Source organism: Podarcis erhardii, assembly GCF_964252035.2.
Source record: "Podarcis erhardii genome assembly, chromosome: 7".
NCBI lineage: Eukaryota > Metazoa > Chordata > Lepidosauria > Squamata > Lacertidae > Podarcis > Podarcis erhardii.
In genome coordinates, this window is record NC_138511.1 from 66673773 (window position 1) to 66688409 (window position 14637).

At 46.1% G+C, this 14637-nt stretch overlaps 1 protein-coding gene across 1 annotated transcript in view; it reads right to left on the minus strand.

Annotated features, from left to right (window-relative positions):
• Window positions 1–14637, minus strand: part of CRYBG2 (crystallin beta-gamma domain containing 2) — a 63729-nt gene that overhangs the window by 22536 nt on the left and 26556 nt on the right. The window contains exon 4 of the mRNA XM_081868618.1: window positions 860–4871. Coding sequence (XP_081724744.1) covers window positions 860–4871 — 4012 coding nt within the window. The remainder of the gene's footprint in view (window positions 1–859; window positions 4872–14637) is intronic.

Consider the following 14637-nt stretch of genomic DNA (forward strand, 5'->3'; position numbering starts at 1 on the left):
AAAATGAGAAACTGAAATCAACAGATTTACCCATCCCTATGGAAGCAACCAAAGTTTGAGCAAGACTGGAAATGGTTTAAACTATTTTAGAATAATAATATGATTATCAGCAGTCTCTTTCCCTTTGTTGTAAAATAAGTATATTTTATTTTTATTTGTTAAGTGTTTAAATCAACATTTTAAAAATGATTACTAAAATAAGCATTTTAATCCATTAATTAGAAAAAGAAGGAAAAGAGAACGACAGAGGAGAGAGGGAGAGGTGGGGAAAGATTGGACCTATATGATAATGGGCTCCACATTGCAAGTTGTAATTAAAGGTGGGTCCCAGGTCTCAAAAGCTTGAACATTGTGATCTGTCAACTACGCAGCCTTCATCCATGTCCTATATGGACCCCTCTGCTTCCCTTCAATTTCTTTAATGAGCATCACCGACTCTGTAGCAGCCATTAGGGAAGATCAACAACAACATAATGAAGCTTAAGCTCTTGTGCCCTTCATTCAAGTGCAAACACCCAGTAACTTGACTAAAAACTGTACAGTTGAGTCAAGACCTTGGTGGTTTTGGCCTGTAATCATTATCCTTATGAATGCAGGTTTTCTCAACCCTCTCAGCATCAACTGGATGTTGTACCACCAGTTCCACTTCAAGTCGAAGGTGGAGATTCTAGGAACAGAACCCATTGGCATGAATTGCGCTACAGCACCCCGCTTTTGTTACACACCCACGCGGGCCCCAAATAGTCCACATTTCCTGAACGCCCTAAAACAACAAAATCTCTTTGTGACATTATTGCAGCTGTTGCCAGCGAAAGAAGGATGGAAGGAACCCTTCACTGCACAGCGCAGACTGACTTACCTGAGCTTTCGACTGGGGAAGAGAGTTTGTTTCTATGGACAGAAGAGTAACCTGCTGGGAGCTATCGTCTGCACCTGGCACCCCAAAGGCAGGCTCAGCTTGCAGCGCAGATGGCGGTGATTCAGAACTCAGATTTTCAGGTGCCTTCAGCAGAAGCTCATTTGGAGATGTCTGGCATTCCCTGTTGACTTTTTGGGCAGCCGGAGCCAGGAGTGTGGGCAAATCTCTTCCTTCTTTCCATTTCTCCAGGACTTTTTGTTGAGATTTCTCTGGGGAGATGAACCTGCTGTAGAGGAGACTGTTGTCCAAGCGAGAATAAGGCTTATCTTCCACAGGTTTCTTGTCTGAGAAGCCAGACAAAAGAGTAAGCCCTTTGAGAATGTTTGCTCTGATTAAGTTGCTCTGGTTGGCGATAGCTTTAGGAGCGATGGCTTTGGCCTTGGCCTCTGCAGCCCCTTCCTGCAACTTCCCCAGGAAAGAGCCAATCTCCTCCTCGGTCTTGAACGTCTTGTTTTCCCAAGGGTATGTCTCTCTGGCCTGGCTGTTCTCCCATGACTTTTCATCCTTGGTAAGATATGGGTTCTCTATTTCCTCCATCTCATCTTCTTCCTCCTCCATTTCTTTTTCTCCCTCTGAGTTCCTCTCCTCGGTAAGAGCGAAAAGCTCACCTATTGCTGCTGGGAGAGGAAGCTTTGACTTGGGAACGACGTGGTCCTCGTCGATAGGTGGAAGGGATGTGTGCTTTGCAAACGTGGAAGGACGTGGAGGCCTCGGGAGGAGCTTCAGGGGCTTGTGGAGTTCAGGGGGATCCATATTACGGAGGGTGTCTACAAAAAGCTCCATGTCCACAGCTTCTTCAGGTTCCTCTTCTGCTGTCCTGCTGCTGGGTCCTGCTTCCTGGCTTGGAGGTTCATGGGAGGAGTTCGTTTCGGTAAGGGGAATGGCTGGTTCCAGTGCAAACACAGGGGAATCTTTTCTGGGATAACCTTGTTCTTCCTTTAGCTCATTCCAGACGGTGGATTTTTGTTCCCTTGTCACAGATTCTTGAGATTCAGCAGAGGTTCTAAGCATGTTGGTTTCTTCTGCAGAATCCGAAGAGCAACAAAGTCCTTGGGATGCAGATGTGTTGGCCTTCTTTGCTCTTGAGAGGTTGTTCTCCTGTTCTGACCCATTTGTTACAGGGCCATCTGGATCAGGCATGCTTTGTTCCCTTTCAGACCTGCTTGATGTAAACAAGTTGCTGTGCCTCTGGAATGCAGGTTTGGTGTGCGGGCTGCAGTCTCTCTCGGACGTGCTCAAAGGAGCAACTCCCTCCCTGAGTGTGGTAGCATCTCTATTTGATGTGAATGCAGGGTTTGGCAGAAGCATACACCTTTGCCTTTGGGCGTCACTCACACCGGCACTTCTGGATTGAGTCATGCAGCTTTCTTGCTCGGATCCTGCTATGGAGCAGTTGCAAACATCATCTGGAAGGGATGCAGGGCTCCCCTGTGGGGACTTGTCATCAGGGAGGTCACTCTGGGACTGCAAGTTTTCTTTTGGCGGCAGGGAGCTGATAGAGCTTGGCACGAGGGACTTTCCTTGCAGGGCTTTGCTTGCACTCCCTGTCCCAGAGCTGGACATGATAATTTCTTGCCCTGCTCTGTAGACAGTGGTGGTTCCAGCTTGGGGTACGATGACTTGTCGTTCAGACCTAAAGACGACCATGCTGTTGCCATTGGGGCCATACCACTGGGTGTGAGATTTGGCTACAGTGCTGGAGCTTACAACACGAGGCAAGGGACTTAGCACACAGGGCCCACTGGGAGGTTTAGTGCTTGTGGTGCTGGGCGTGTAACTTTCCCCCAGGGATCCACCCAAAGAAGTAGTGTTGGCAACTTGTGACTGGTAGTTTTCTGTTTGGGATCTAAGTATTATGGCACTAGGCTGGGCACTTTCTGTCATGGATCTGGTGATTATACTGGAGCTAGCACCATTTGGCACATGGCTTTCCCTCTGGGATTCAATTGCACCAGTGCTGATAGGAATAACAGGGAGAGGTTCCTCCTGAGAGACATCTGTGCTTGATATGAGGCTTTCTCTCTGAAATCTAGTAGCCAGAGGGGTGTCAGTAGAACTACCGCAGTGGTTTCCTGCCTGGGATCCAGCTACTATGGTGCTATTAGCATCTTGTGTCTCTGTTCCTGACAGGCTCTTTGGCTTTGAAGCTGGGGTGTACACCTGAGCAAACACAGGACCGTGAGCTGTAAAATCTCTCCGTGGGCTGGGAGAGCAAGAGGGCTTGCCATCTGATGTGGGAGAGAAACTTCTAGAACCTGCTGGGGAAGAGGAGCGCTTGCTTTCTGCAGAAGAAAATGAGTGCTTGGGTTCTGCTGAGGAAGATAGGCACTTGGCATCTGACGGGGAAGGTGTGTGTTTGCCATCTACTGGGGAGGTTGGGAGCTTGTTTTCTGCTGAACACAATGTCTGCTTGGTGTCTGCTGAGGGAGACGTGTGTCTGGCATCTGCCAGAGAAGTTGGGTGCTTGGTTTCTGCCGAAGAAACTGGGTGCCTGGTGTTTGCTGGGGAAGGCGGACACTTGGTGTCGGCTGAGGAATATAAGCGTCTAATATCTGCCACAGAATATGAGTATCTGTCGACTGGTAAAGAAGATGAACACTGTGTAACTGCTGTGGAAGAGGAGCGATGGTCATCTGCCGCAGCAGATGAGTAGCGGCTCTCTACTGGAGGAGGCAAAGGCTGGGAACTTGCTGAGCCCTGGGTATCCGTCATGAGGCAAGATGCCCTGCTATTTGCAGGCGAAAGGGAACGCCTGGTCTCTGCTGGTGAAGAAAACCTTGTATCTGCTGGAGAACGGGACCGCCTGGTCTGTGATGGGGAGAAAGGAAGCCTGGTATCTGCTAGAGGAGAACGCCTTAAATCTGCTGGAGAATGGGACCGCCTGTTCTCTGAGAAGGACAACAAGGCATCTGCCGGTGAAGGAGACCGCCTGGTATGTGCTGGAGAACGGGACCGCCTGGTCTCTGATGGGAAGAAGGAGTGTCTGGTATCTGCAGGAGATGGAGTCCGCCTTATATCTACTGGAGAATGGGACCGCCTAGTCTCTAGTGAGGATAAGGGGCTCCTGGTATCTGTTGGAGATTGCTTTATATCTGCTGGAGAATGGGACCGCCAGGTCTCTGGTGAGGAGAAGGAGTTCCTCGTCTCTGCTGGTGAAGAAGACCTCCTTGTATGTGCTGGAGATCGGGATCGCCTGGTCTCTGATGAGGAGAAGGAGTTCCTGGTCTCTGCTGGTGAAGAAGACCTCCTTGTATGTGCTGGAGATCGGGACCGCCTGGTCTCTGCTGAAGAGAAGGAGTTCCTGGTCTCTGCTGGTGAGGAAGACAGCCTGGTATGTGTTGGAGATCGGGACCTCCTGGTCTCTGCTAGAAAAGGGGGCCGCTGGCTATCTGCTGGGGAAAGGGGCCGCCTGGTATCAGCTGGAAGAAGGGGTCGCCTGCTACCTGCTGGAGAAATGGGCTGCCTGGCATTTGTGGGAGAAAGAGAACTCCTGGTATTTTCTGAGAGAAGTGGGTGGGGAGCATCTTTGGATGAAAAGCTGCGCCTGGTGGGCACGGGGGAACGGGAGTCCCTGATGCCTGTTGAGGAAGATGGGCCAATGGTGCCCGTGCCTACAAGCCCTTTCTCCCAGGCCTCGAGCAACACGGACACTCTGGAGGGGCTGTTGCCTCTGGTTCTGGTACTTCCTCTCTCCAGCATCTGTGTCACAGCTGAGACTTTGCCAAAGGAAGGTTTGGTCTCTTCCTTCAGTAGATCAGAAGGTGTTGTCTTTCTTCTGAGCGAGGCAGTTGCAGTGGATCCCCCTGACCTGCTCTGAGCGGAGCGAGACCCACCAGCGACCTCCTCCATTCTGTACTGAGTACAAAGGAGGCTTCTTCCAATGTCAAATGGTCCTGTAGGCTGAGGTCCTTCGCTTTCAGGTGCCACGGAGAGTCCTCTTGACTCAGAAAAGCTAGAGACAGGGCACAGAAAGGTCAAAAGAAATGGTCAGGCCAAGAGGAAATAAGAGACTCATTAAACTTTTTGCAGCAGGAGTGGGGAAACACAGACCCACTAGCCAAATTTAACCCCCCCCCCCCCCGCAAATCTCTCTCTTTAGTCCTTGGGGATCTCCTGAAGCCATCCACCCTCTCCCCAGGCCACAAGTCTCCACAATCCAGCTTTGCATCCTTTTTGAGTATTTTTGCCCAGCTGGAATGTGTCCTTGAATTCTGATAATGCCTCTTGCATGACTGGATGGGTGATAAAGAGGGGTGCGCGCATGTATAGAGACCAGCCTACTGTACAAAGATAAAATTTACATTTGTTGTCTCACCCACTTTTGGCCCAGTCCCCACCCCACACTGGCATGTGGCCCTCAGAAAGGAATGTGGCACTTGGGTTGGCAAAGTTTCCCCACTCTGAGCCAACGTAAAAATCTCTTCGTGCTTCTATTCTATTATACTCCTCCCCCTTGAAAACTTCCTACTTTTTAAATGACTATTTCAACAAACCTGTGTTCCTTTACAAGGGCCCCAATTATCTACACTCATTCTCCAGAGAACGCAGAATCATCACATACTTGGTCTGGGATGGTCTGTTTAAAAGGTCATCCAGCCCAGTGATTGCAAAACGGTGGATTAGAACCAATCCAGGGGCTATGGGAATCTTCTGAATGGCTTGAATGACAACTAGTAGTTTATGATCAAAGGCACTGACTGAACCACAGCCAGGGCCTATTAATTATACGCAAGCACAGTAGCACATGCTAGCATTTGATTGAAATACGATTGTACAGGTGACGATATGGATTTTGGAACAGATCTGAACCATAATGGCATGGCACAATTTCTCAAATCACAAATGCCAGTTAAAAAAATAATAATTACAGAGCAATCCAAAGCCTGGATGGAGAGCAACAAAGCAACAGATTGATTGCCGCACACCAAACCTTGGTACTCATCCTGGTCAGAGTGGAAGGAGGTGGGCAGGCAGTTTCTTTCCCCCACGCCAACTCTCGTTTGTTGCACCAGCTCTAAGTTCACACAGCTGAGGGGCCTGATGATCAGGCCTCTAAAGGGATCTGTGGGGCTTTGGATCCAGCAGAGATGCCAAACCACCAGCATCCTGCATTCCACTTCAAAGAGCCCCCATTTCAGAGCTCTCTATTGCCTACTGCTGGTGGCAGTGTAGCCAACAGAAGCTTACCTCCTGCTGCTGAAGATTTTGCTGTGGCTGAGTGCCCTCCCACCAGCAGCCCTCCTCTTCATCACAGGCCACAGGAGAGGACTCTGCAAGTCATCCTGTGCGCGCACACACCCTGCCCATCTTGCCATCACCGGGGGTGGGTGGGTGTGTTTACTTATGCACTCTTATTTTATGTAAACTATTTATGAGTCACTTTTCTAACAAAGTATCCGGAGCGATGTAAGCCATAAAAAGAAGCGCATGCCATTTTAAAAAATTAAGCAACTGAAATGCTGGAAACGTAAACCACTGCTGAAAAGAAGCACTAGCTGCACAACCAGAATCAACATGGGACCAGATAAAAGGGAGAGGTGGGATGGTGGGAGTCACACCTTTTGCTGCCTTTCGACTCTTTCCTTCTCTCAACTGTCATCTAGTATCAGCCATTCCACCCAGCTGCACCAGAGGGAGAAATGGAGCAGCAGAGATTGGCAGATATGGTCCTCCAGGCTTCTCTGTCTGGCCCTGGGAACTCTCCCCAGGCCATGCCCCTCACTGGCTTTGATTCAAACTGTTATGGAGGGCTGAGTTTGGCCACCACTGTCTTTAGTGTGTAGGAGTGGCACTCTAGGCTTGATTGGTGTCAGCTGGAGGTGCAAATAAAGGGAGGAAGTTGCAGGCTGCAATTTCCTCACGAGGAAAGCACGCACACACACACACACACAGAGAGAGAGAGAGAGAGAGAGAGAGAGAGAGAGAGAGAGATTATACCATGGTGGAGAGATAAAGAAGGACTGTAAATAGCTTGTAACAGAAATGCTTGTGCAACCAGTCAAGCAATAAAAAAGCTCTTGACTGAAGAATTTGAGTGTGACTCCTGTTCTTGTCCTCTGCCTCTGGGGAAAAACTTTGCTACAAACAGTAAGAAATAGTTTTACCGAAGGTGCCACCACACAAGCAGAAAGCGCAGCGGAAGTGTGTGGGTGGTTACCCCTATTACATACAGCACACGATTTTGCTAGGTTGGAAGGTGCCCTTGAATTCTGAGAATGCCTCTTGCCTGTCTAGTTGGAGAATATACAGGTTTGTGCAAAAAACTGAGGCATCCTGTTTTTTTGTGTGAGATCGCAGCAGCCATTTTGGGTGTCGCACTCTTGCTCGCTGTTGCACTGCACTCTTGCCCCAAAGAAAGCACAGCACGGGTCATGTGACTCACCCGGGCACACGTCCTGGAAGAGGCACGTCCTGGTTTGGGGTCTCCAAAAGTTGGACAGTATGCAAAGATAAATGTGGCATTTGTTGCCCTGCTTACTTTAACCTCAGGGCCCCACCTACTACTGGCATGCGGCCCCCAGAAGAGTGTGCAGAAGGAAATGCGGCCCTCAGATTCAAGAAGGTTTGCCACCCCTAGAGTAGCAGGACTTACTACTGCACTGGCCTGACTGAGAAACCAGCTGCCACTTGCCCACCCACCTCACCCGTTCCTTCAAGCTGGTCATTATAAGAACTTACACAAATAAAGATGCAATGACTTGCAAGGTGCAACCAAGACTTGGCAATTTCTTCCATGCCTAGCGGTGGGAGCAGCTGCTGCTAACCTTGTTAGTCTCAAAGCATGAAATTCAACTAGGACAACTAAGGGTCAAATATTTTAAGGAGTGGTATCAGTTCAAATGCTTCACCTAGAATACAGTGCCCCCTGCTTTGTTAATCATTTTGGTTGTGTTATTCCTAAAATCAACTGGAACAGGGACACCTTCATTATATCCCACATAAATGTATAGCAACCTGGCATTTGGGGAATTCTGACCTCATACAGAGCCAGTGCTGCAGCATAAATCTCACCTGACCAAACAATTTTGAAAAGGGACCAATGATGAGAAAAGTGGTTTTAAAATGCGAAACTGCACACACTTCGAGTAGTTTAGTTGCTGTTTACCAAGGTTGGCAAACAGGTTTGTGTTTGTCTTTTGCTTTAAAGTGGCAGCAGTGGAATGCAGCAATAAATCAAGCATGAAGGGTGGGGAGGTGCTTGCTTTCTTTTGTGGTTTTTTTAAAAAAATTCTAGTGTCTCATTGCCTTAGTCACAGGTATTCATTTAAAAAAAAATTAAGGTGCCCAATTTTTTTGTTTTTTGCTTTTGCTCTTAATTTGAGTTCTTTGCATGGTTGGCATTGGGGGGGAGCAGTGCTGTGTGGCAGGCAGAAATCAAACAGGTGGGTTTTTCTAGTATGGAAATCCAGTGATGGGGAAAGCTTCAACTATTCACAGTCCTGTCTGTCTGTCTGTCTGTCTGTCTGTCTGTCTACTTGTTTGTGATGTGATTTATTTTGGGGTCCTCTACCCCCATTGAAGGCATAAATTTGCATATGACAAAGGGTATACAACTTTAATGCAAAATTATGTATTCTTTTGCAAGTACAGCAGAGGGCCTGATCCATATACTATATATTGGCAACAGAAAATTTGGCGGCACTTCACTAGATGCATGAAGTGTTATTCTGAGATGCAGATTGAAGGTTAGAGGATTGTAAACAGTCAGGTCAGAAGAAAATGAAATGCAGAAAAATACAGATTATGATAATTCCATTATTAACAGTGGCCATTCACCCTAAAAAGTTGTTGATAACATAGACATCCTGACATTGGTAAGCCAATTAACAAATATAACTTTTTTAAAAAAAGGAGTCCCACTATATAATATTCTCTCTACTCCCCAACCATGTATATACCAGCAAGTCAGGATAACCCTTCATACATCTATTGAAGTAACTGTAGTCCACAAAAGCTTATGCAGTGATAAATTATTTTGTCTTTTAAGCTGCCATGAGACTCAGGGCTAAAATTTGCACTGTGTTGATTTAAAGATTTTTTATAAATAAAATGATTTCTCACTGCTATCTAACTCCAGCGAAATTATTTAAAATGTATAAAGGTGTCCTAAATGTTTGCTGGAAGTGTGCAAAAATGTGAAGGGACATTTTATCATGCTTGGTGGACTTGTAGAAAAGCCGAGAAATATTGGCTACAAATAAATACATTGCTGCAGAAGATTTTAAAGTTTTATATTCAACTGAAGCCAGAACTTTTCCTGCTAGGAATAATGGATATACAATTAGAAAAAGACTATGGATCATTATCTCAATACATGATCACAGTGGTGAGACTTTTATATGCACAAAGATGGAAAGATCCTTACCTACCATGGAAGAATGGTTGCTAAAATTACTGGACTTCGCTGAGATGGCAAAATTAATGTGTTTAATCAGAGAAAAATCATTATCAATATTTACTAAAGATTGGAAACCCCTTATAGACTTTTTGCATGAAAAAGAATTTGAATGTATAATATCTAGGTTTGAGGATTAAAGAAAATATTGGTTTGTAGAAAGTGGAATTGTTGGATGTTACCTTGGATGTATTGAATAATTTTCTATATGTAGCTTACAGAAGAAGAATCAGAAGTTCTTTTTCCTTTTCCTTCCCCCCCCCCCCCTTTTGGTTTGTGTTTGTGTTTAGATTAGTTTTTTTATCTTTGATAAAAATATATATTTAATATTTGTTATTAAGCTCATTGTTGTTTTTGCATGTAGTTCCCTCTTTTGGCCAGAGTAGGGTGGTAGTATGCAGGCAATGTTCCTCTCTGGTGTCCTTCAGGTCCCAAAGTTTTAATCAAAACCGTGCACATTTAAAAGGGCAGGGATGAACCACCTGTCCCTCTCTCTCTCCCTCCCTCCCCTCTCTTTTTAAAATGATAGGATAGCCACCTTTTTGCCTTAGCAGGAAATACACCTGTTTTATTCTTACCTATCATGCAGCTGCTGAAGGCCTGGGATCCCTGCCCAGAAAGAAAAAAAGGAGGCACACCTAAGTGGCAAACCTGTTGCTCTATTCCTAACCTGAATTGCTGACCAGTGCTTGTAAATGCCATCTGAGCCAAGTCAAGTCAGCCTTTCCTTTCTACAGCAGAGAAGCAGACAGGGGTTGAGAAATTCTGTGTGTCCTGACCTGCTTAGTCTGACAAGGCATTAATCTCCAGGGTGAGTCAGGTTTGTGCTTTCACCCTGCCAAGCCACCAACAGCGTTCCAAACACAATTCCATGGAAACAGGAAGGAAACTTCCCCTCCTGTTCTGAGATACGGACTGGTTGAAATAAAAAAGCAAGATATTATATGAGCCCAACACATAGGTAATTTGTCAGATTTTTTAAAAGCATCCACCCATCTTAGCTGGCTCTTCTCCACAAGCTCAAAGGCACAGTGGTGCCATCAGAGAAGGACTTTGGGGCAGAATGAGTGGGAGGGACCCCAAACACATCTAAAGGGCAGCAGGAGTGGGGGAGAGATGTGGGCATTAAAGTCAGAGTCTAAAACAGACTCCAACCTGGTGCACACCAGGTGTTTTGGACCACAACTCCCATTAGTCCTTGTTGCTTGAGGCTGATGGGAGTTGTAGTCCAAAAACATCTGGAGGGCACCAGGTTGGAGAAGGCTAGTCTAAATTACCTAAATGCACCACTGCAAAAATGCAAGGAGTAACGTAACATAGTAGACACACACCCAAAGACATAGACATGCATGCATAAGGAAGAGTTGGGTAATGCCTTTATTAAGACCAACTGTTGTTGGCATCCGTCTGTCTCAAGAGCCAATGGAGTGCACCTCTGGGAGTGAACTCAAACTGCTGCGTTAGCAGCACCAAAGACACTTTCCATGGTGCACATGGTGGGCAGTGTGTATGGAGGTGCCCAGATAGCAAGACCCCACTCTGGGCCTCACTGATATGGTCCAAAGGAAAGGAAAGCAATCCGTTTGGCACCATCTGACACCATCCAGCTGTCTTAGGGACTCCGCTCCGGATTTGTGTAGGGTTAACTCCTTAGCCTTTTATTTTCTTGAAGATTTCCTGCAAGGCAGCAGAGTTTTAGGATCAGTTTTCCTTCTCCTAGATGGGCTACCTTTCCAGGTTGGCAAGCCTCATCTGCCCCTCACTTCTATCTAAAGCACTTGCATAAGCTGCCTTCTTGACCATTGGACCCACCATTGGTCTCATCCACTCAGTCTGCTGGGATGTGGCCACTGTCACATGCTGGCAGCTTCTAGAAGCCACAGGTGAGAGCAGAGTGCAGGGTGGGGACCAAAGGTGGTTACGACTACCCCAGAAGAAGGAACTACCCCTCCCCTAACACCCCATACACGCCTAAGTCCAACTAAAGGTTCATGCCTAACACTCATCCTGATGAAGCTTTGATATACTCAGAAGGTTGTTTGTGACCCAGTAGATTAGATGGTCTGAAGTCAGGCTTCCTTGTCAATTCCCATCATCCCTGACTATTGCCCATGCTAGCTGTGACCGATGGCATGTACAACTCCAACCGATAGGAATGGCCAGCAGGGCTGCTACTGCTGCCCTCCATACATACACCCCAGTATTTATTCCAGTCTTTGGCTAATTAAACAATTTGTGGCCTTTTAAGCTGTGGGAGCTATTGTTTTTGTTTGTTAATATGGTATGCAGTTTGTGTTTTTCTATTGTGACCTTCCCTATGGTCCTCGGGTGAAGGGCGGTATAGAAACTTAACAAATAATACCAGTAATAACAATACCCCATGAGGCAGTAAACAATCAAACAAAACAAGAAATGCAATGGCCCCATTTACACTACACATTTGAAGCAGTATCAGTCCACTTTAAAGTCATGACTTTGCAATTACAATTCCTAGGGTGATTTAACAATCAATCTCTTTTCCCAGGGAACCCTGGGAATTATAGTTCTGTGAGGGGAATTGGGGTCTCCTAACAACTCTCAGCAACTTTAACAAACTACAGTTCCCAGGATTCTTTGGGGGAAGCAATGACTTTTTTAATATGGTATGATGCAGCTTGAAAGGTGTAGCAAAGCTGGGGCCTGGAACAGAAGAAGAAGAGTTCTCAATAAAACACTCAAGCTAAAAACAACTATATTGTGAATTTAAAGGCAAATAGGTATGAGAACAGGTCCTAAGCATTTGTAGCTGGGAAGGACATTGCAAAGCTGGGGTGCCACTAGTGACAAAGCCCAATATTCAGTCACTGCCTGAGTAGCTACAGTAGTAAATGAAGTACCCAAAGAAAGTACATAAAAGAACCATACTTTATCCTCTCTCTTTCCTATGACTACTTACATTAGAGATGGGGAACGTTTTTTAGACCAAGGGCTGAATTCCCTTCTGGGACATCTTCCGAGGGCCACATGCCAGTAGGGGGCAGCACCAGAGGCAAAAGTGGGTGGGGCAATGAATGTAAATTGACCTTTCATTTCTACACACACACACCCCTCTCTTTTCTCCATCCAGGCAAGCATCCACTCAAAGTTCAGGGGCACAGTCCATCCTGGCAAAAACATACAAGGAAGGCATGTAGCGAAACCAGAAGGGGGTGTGATTCGAAAGGAGTTATGACCTAGGGAAAGTCTCAAGGGCCTAAGGTTCTCCACCCCCTGATTTACAATTTATAATATTCTGTTATATTTTGGGCGTTTCATTAGCAACAGGGTGGGGAAGCAACAATCATGAGGGTTTTTTTGCGCAGGTTTGGCAACTGGCTTTGAATCAAATGAATGTCAATTGTTGATTCTCAAGGTTTCTTGTTACGGGAGAGAAAATGAAAAGCATTCAGTCCTGCCAAATTTCTAGGCTGAAGCACAATAAGAGCACCTTCCCAAGTTCTGAATGAGTCTGTCAAAGGAGGGAACACGCCTTGCTGCCCCAGATCTCAGTTTGCCAGAAAGATTGGAATCCTCCGTGCTTCAGCATTGCAGAGCATGAGAGATAGGCAGGAGAAAGATCAAGAGCTGCTGGCAGATCTTAGAGGATCAGCAAGGGTTTCTAACTACTCCTGATTGTTTAACACGAGCAACGACAATATAACTTTTCCCTGCCTAAATGAGGCTGATGAAATGACGGAAGCCAAGCAGGGGTGGACTGTTGTGTGAAAGGCCGGTGAACAGTTCTGGTACTGAAAACAAATTCCTTGGCTCAGATTGTGCTCAGAGGCACCCTGTTCTTTAATTCCGACTGAATGCCTTTGCACCTGTCTCTGGATAGTAGATATTCAAGGTCTGGTACAAAGCAAAATGGGTCTGACAAGTCTCGCCATCCCTGATTTAGAGCAGACTCTCAATAATCAGGGTTTCTGCAACATATCATTGATGTAATAATGCTGCCTTAGTGGTGGACTCATACTGGACCATGCACACATATTATTGTGCTTGATTTGTTGCACTGCAATGTTTCCTCAGTATAGTTGCATTATCAATGTCTGGTGCACTATATTGGCTATCTGCCAATCACCCATTCCCACCACCCTTCTGAGTAATACCCCTCCCCACCTTCTCACTATATAGAAAGGTCCGGTGACTTCTGTTTCAGTGTATCTGAAGAAGTGTGCATGCACACGAAAGCTCATACCTAGAACTAACTCAGTTGGTCTTTAAGTTGCTACTGGAAGGAATTTTTTTATTTTGTTTTGACCATGGCAGACCAACACGGCTACCTATCTGTAACTGGTGCACTATAGTGCAACAAAAGCAGGGGGGGAAATAACTCAGAAGGAGCATTAGTGGTAAAGAAGGTTACAGGATTTCAGGAGGAAGCTAAGGGGCATGCACTGACCAGAAGAAGTATGACTGTCCCTGACCTTTTGCAGGCAAACAGTACTGAAAGCTGCATTGTGTATAACTGCCCTAATATACCATCATTGAGCATGAATAATCTTGCATGCACAATAAACAGGACACCTAGAGGCCCCAGTGCAGCACACCCAAGCTGGGGGGCAGTGCAGCATATTTTAACCCTGTGCAATGTTCAGGGGAGAAGTTACTATAGCACAGAGTTGAAGTGGGATCCCACCGTCTAAAGTTTCATGATGTTCCCCATCAAGAGCATTTTGCTGCGCCCAGGCTCAGCACCCTAGAAACCCTGTGTCAGCACTCTGCAGTATCTTTGGGAAAGGGTTGAGATTAGTTCATCTCTGTGGGAGTTGCTGAGTAATTCCTGCTTGATCTATGGGTGCCTGTGCAATTTGGGAATGATGTGATAATGGGCTTGCCCCACTTATTTCCATGATCCTGGTGTGTGGGTGTTTAGCACCTTTTTGATCACTCAACAAGCCGGGGAAAGCAGGGTAAATATGAAGGTCTTCTCACTCTTCAAAAGCTAATCAGATTTTTAAAAGCTAATCTGTAAAATCCTAACTTGCCCCAGATGACTTTGGGCCCAACCACCCAAATGTGGAGCATTTGCCCCTTGTGCATCCTTTAATTCTCCCTTCTGCATACAACGTTCACAGGAAACAACTGCTGTCCCAAACTTTCTTCCCAATAAATCGAGTTTTCTTATCCTCGGAAAACCCAAAAAAGACATCTGCTCCAGTTTAAAAGCACTCCAGCCAGCTTTCTGTGAATGCCTTTGTACATTATTATTTTTTTATATTTAATGCAGGTGTTTTTGATGTGGAGTAGCTTATAAAGAGGGGCGGTGGCTTGAAACAGCAAATAGAGGGAAACGGGGAGT